This window comes from Primulina eburnea, chromosome 13, assembly GCF_022965805.1.
Source record: "Primulina eburnea isolate SZY01 chromosome 13, ASM2296580v1, whole genome shotgun sequence".
NCBI lineage: Eukaryota > Viridiplantae > Streptophyta > Magnoliopsida > Lamiales > Gesneriaceae > Primulina > Primulina eburnea.
Window position 1 is genome coordinate 20,381,201 of NC_133113.1, and position 5,059 is coordinate 20,386,259.

At 33.1% G+C, this 5,059-nt stretch overlaps 1 protein-coding gene across 1 annotated transcript; it reads left to right on the top strand.

Moving 5' to 3' along the window:
- Window positions 1-1,116: 1,116 nt before the first annotated feature.
- LOC140809882 (uncharacterized) lies at window positions 1,117-2,726 on the top strand. The gene is made up of 2 exons (XM_073167654.1): window positions 1,117-1,544; window positions 2,014-2,726. The coding sequence occupies exons 1-2, from the start codon at window positions 1,199-1,201 to the stop codon at window positions 2,547-2,549; spliced, it is 882 nt and encodes a 293-aa protein (XP_073023755.1). The 5' UTR covers window positions 1,117-1,198; the 3' UTR covers window positions 2,550-2,726.
- Window positions 2,727-5,059: the final 2,333 nt, after the last annotated feature.

The window sequence follows — 5,059 nt, forward strand, 5'->3', positions numbered from 1 at the left end:
AAAAATAAAGAAAACGCACGAGGAGGATATTCTCCGATAAATACAAGACTCGTGAGTATGATAACCAAAATAATTAAAAATATCCTTGAGAAAGCCATCTTATTTTTTCTTCGAAAAATTTGATGATAAATAATTTTTAGAGAAGAAGAGAAAGTTGGAGTGATTGAATGTGTTTGTGAGATGATATTTATAGGGCAAAAACTAGCCGTTTGTTACCGTTTATGACCGTTGGTGTACAAAAAATAAATGTATGTATTTGTATAATTTTATGGTAATAATATGATGTATATAATATTAGACATGTTTAAATAATTATGCATATCATATCATAATATTATAATGAGTGTCATAATTTATTTTGTTTAAAAACCTTATAGGATTTTATACTTGTCGTATCCCTTACCGGGAATGTGGGATGTCGTCTTAACATCCTCCCAGGATTTATAACAAGTTTATGAAAAATTTATTTTTATTATTTCTAATAATAACATTATATTGTATATTAAATAAATACACAATAAATAAATAAGAGTAAAATAAATATTATTACTTTTTGTTTAAAAACCTTATAGGCTTTTATACTTGTCGTATCCCTTACCGGGAGTGTGGGATGTCGTCTTAACATCCTCCCAGGATTTATAACAAGTTTATGAAAAATTTATTTTTATTATTTCTAATAATAACGTTATATTGTATATTAAATAAATACACAATAAATAAATAACAATAAAATAAATATTATTACTTTTGTTACCTTTTTCTTCTGTTTGGAGCTTGGAATAGTATGTAGGACTTTTAGAGCTTCGTGCTGATAACGTGTTGTGAAAAAGTAAAAATTTATGGTAAAAAGTAAAAATCTCAAACTCTCAAAATTTACCAAACTATACACTTTATAATATTTTTCTCTCTACTCAATTGTGATTTTCTTCACAAATGAGAGATCTATTTATAGAGTTTCATTACACATAATCCAAAAATAAAATACATCATTACCTACATCATCACACACAAATTTCTAACTTTACAACTCTTATTTTCAACATTGAAATATTCAACTATTACTTTTTCCATATTAAAATATATTATTTCAACAAAAACGTCCAACTATTCTAACATCATTTATTAGAGATTTCGATTTACCGTTTCACGCAGCCACAACCCACTCAAAAAAACCCTAATTTCCTAATCTGCGTAGACGATGGCGTTAGACGCGGCGGCGACGCAACCCAGCAAGATGAGATGGGGAGAACTGGAGGAGGACGATGGAGAGGATTTAGATTTCCTTTTGCCGCCGAAGGAGGTGTTGGGACCGGATGACAACGGGATAAAGAAGGTGGTGGAGTACAAGTTCAACGAAGAAGGGAACAGGGTGAAGATAACAACCACCACACGCATCCGCAAACTGGCCAACGCTCGACTGAGCAAACGCGCCGTGGAGCGCCGCTCGTGGCCCAAGTTTGGCGATGCCGTGCACGAGGACGTTGGCAGCCGCCTCACCATGGTCTCCACCGAAGAAATTCTCCTCGAGCGCCCACGCGCCCCTGGTATTCACCTTGTGCACAATTTCCTATAAATCGATCTATATTACCATCTACACCTGCTCGGTTACTAAAAAAGCCTGTTTCTTTTTCCTTTTCTTTTTTATGAAAATAATTATTCAATATATGATGCTTGTGTCCAGTTGACTGTTATTGTGTTGTATGACGGGGTAATTTTGTGAGTTCATGGTTTGTCAAATTTGAGAATTAAAATGCAATTGTTTCCTGAAAGTACTGGAATGAAATTGTTTGAGGTGATTTTTTTAAAAAATGAAACCAATTTCATGACGATACAACATATAGAGTCAATACAGTAGGCCGTCTCAAGCTAATGTGGAAAATATCCCCCCTTCACTTTCAAGAAGATAAGGTATTTTTGTGGGGGCAAACATGTTTCTGTGATTTTAAATGTTCATTTTATTCTTTTTTCTTTTGTTTACCAGTACAACTTGTTAATTGATGAATGGAAAGATAGGTACCAAACAAGAGGAAACTGCAGCTTCCGGTGATCCTTTCGCTCAGATTGGGAAAGCTGGAGCTGTTCTCATGGTTTGTAGGACCTGTGGGAAGAAAGGTGATCACTGGACCTCAAGGTGTCCCTACAAGGATCTTGCTCAACCAAGTGAGACCTTCGTCGATAAGCTACCATCCGAAACTGCCACTTCTACATTGGGTGCTACAAAGGGAGCATATGTGCCTCCAAGCATGCGAGGCGGTAATACTGAGAGGAGTGGTACAGACATGAGACGCAGGAATGAAGAAAACTCGGTTAGAGTCACTAATCTTTCTGAAGACACGAGAGAGGCTGATTTACATGAGCTATTTCGTCCTTTTGGTGCTGTCAGCCGAGTTTATGTTGCCATTGATCAAAAGACAGGGACCAGCAGAGGTTTTGGTTTTGTCAACTTTGTGAGCAGAGAGGATGCTGAGAGAGCTATCAACAAACTGAACGGATATGGTTACGACAATCTTATACTTAGAGTCGAATGGGCTGCTCCTAGGGCAAACTAGTTATCTGGGAGAACTCGTGGAAATAAGTCTTTTTAGACTTGACCGTATTGGCAATAATTATCAGGAACATGTTTTATTTTCGTTGGATGTGATTTTGATGTATTTGTCATCTATTTTGACCTATTGTTTTGTGATGTTATCTCATTGCTGGCATGCTGCAATTGTTTTTGCCTTTTATCTCATTTCTTTTCACTCTACGCATACACATAGTTACAGTAATTATATATATGTATTGTTAAAGATCAAAGATTTTGTATGGAAAAAATACTTTTTAAAAATTCAAGTTTAAACCGTTTTGTCCCAAGGCTCCTTGACAAAATTATTGAGATCCTCAGGGAAGTTTTTATTCCAAAACCTTGGTATTTAAAAAATCTGCGAAGGCAACATTTCTATTATTATCATTATTTATTTCAACCAAATAAAAATTTAAGCCAACATATTTTTTATTTTTATTTTTTATCAAACTATTTTCAAATTTAAAGATTTTGTTATGAACACAATTTGTTTTAAAAGATTTACATCCAAATGATACCAGAAATTTGGGGACATTTTACACCAAGAAGACTATTTATATTTTTTTAAAAAAAGAAAGATGAGATTGTTAGATTAATTTTATTTATACGAACTTATATGAGAATAATTATGTATTGTGAGTTGTAGGTTAAGTTAAAGCCAAAATAAATTATCAACTGATGTTTCGGAATATTCGACTTTAATGTATATAAAAGTTTGTGGGCCTTTAATGTGTACGTACATAAGTGATTTTTGTTATTATGAATGTTAAAATAGGAATATCAGAAGATAATGATAGACATTATCTGTATATAGGTCAGGGTCCCCATATTGTGCGTAATTACATTACTTATTATCTCCCTGTACTAAGAAAATAGTTCAGAAGAGAAACCAAATGATTCTTTCAAAGAAAAACGCGTAGATCTAGAAGAACAAGATACGTTCTAAAGAATTTAAGATTATGGCTTCAAGTAAACTTCTGCTAAGTTTTCAATCAAAATTTTTATTGATTTAGCATGATGGATTCTGTGGTTTATGTGGATTTTCTCCAACAAGTGGCATCAAAGCCACTCAAAATTTTATTATTACTTGACATCGTGCAATTGCGATTATATCGAGCTTGATTTTAATTGATTTTTCCTGAGGATTTTACAGTGCAAGTTTTGCTCGATCATATCTTAAGAGGAGAGACCCACTCAAATTTTGGGCAGACAAGAAAGGAGACTGCGGAACAAGGTAATCAAAATGGTCAAAGTCAAGTGATTAACCAGTTGGAGGAAGAAGCCACTTGAGAGATAGAGACTGAAATGAAGAGACGCTACTCAGGACATTTCGGTGAGTCATAATTTCGAGGAAGAAATTTTATGGAAGGGGGTAAAGATTTGTTACGCTCGGAAATCAGTCTACGTAAACCGCATGCATGACAATTATTTAAATCGCTTGTTTATTTTATTCAATTAATTTTAAATGCTTAAATAATATATTTTATATGATTAAATGTTTAAATTGTATGATTTCATAAAATTAAAGATTTTGTCCTGATATTCAATATTAGACTGTGGAAAGAGATCGGGGACGACCAAGATGAATTTTTTTTCGATAAATATTTTTAAGGCTCGATAATATGATTACATAGGATGATAATTTTCTATAAATGCTCGAGTCCAAATTATTTTACGAGTCGAGCCTTACTTTATCCGAGAAGATGATTATAGTCAAACTAAAAACTTTTAAAGACCCATAAGTTTTTATTTTTTAAAACGATTTTTTTGAACCTTTATTTTATAATTAATTGTGCCTTAATGAGTCTAATTTACCCAAAATTAATGGGCCTAATTATTCCTTAACAAAAAAATTAAAAACCCTAACTTTTACACCCTCGAATTCGAAAATTATAAAATAAAAAACCTATGGTAATAGACTCTTAGGGCAGCCGAAAAATACACAAAACACACACTAAGATTTTCGAAAACTTCAAGGAAAAAATCAAAGGTAAGTCGCTTCCCGTTTGCTCCTCTTGGCAACCTGCACCGACGATTGAATATTCGAGCGTTTTTAATGCAAAAAGACGCTTCTAAACGTTTTTTGCACCATTCAAATCATATCAAGCATGATTTATGTTTTGAACATGAAAAAAATGTTTAGATTAAATTATTTAACGTTAGACGTATATTTCTCAAAGTTTTGATGCTTTTATGCATATATGGACTTTGATACATGATCTAAGGGACACACTGCCAATATGAGAAGTTGGTGTTAGAGTAGGTGCACGTCGAGCCAAGTGTTGGCCGAGTGTTCACAATGAAACTCTATGTATAAACAGTCTTTATTTTAATAATATTTGAAATTATTGTTTTGGCACTTCTTTATCTGTATACACATGCTAGTTGCATAGATAAAGTCCTTGAATATACAAATAGTAGAAAGAATATGAGATGTTCATATGATGAGTATCATGAAACTCATATTTGGAACACTGTATATTCTAACAGTTCCTA

What these genes read in the sequence shown, in the direction of transcription:
- LOC140809882 (XM_073167654.1), top strand. Translation starts at nt 1,199, where the DNA reads ATGGCGTTAGACGCGGCGGCGACGCAACCCAGCAAGATGAGATGGGGA. An exon ending in CGAGCGCCCACGCGCCCCTG is followed by an intron (nt 1,545 to 2,013) that starts GTATTCACCTTG and finishes ATGGAAAGATAG; the next exon opens with GTACCAAACAAGAGGAAACT.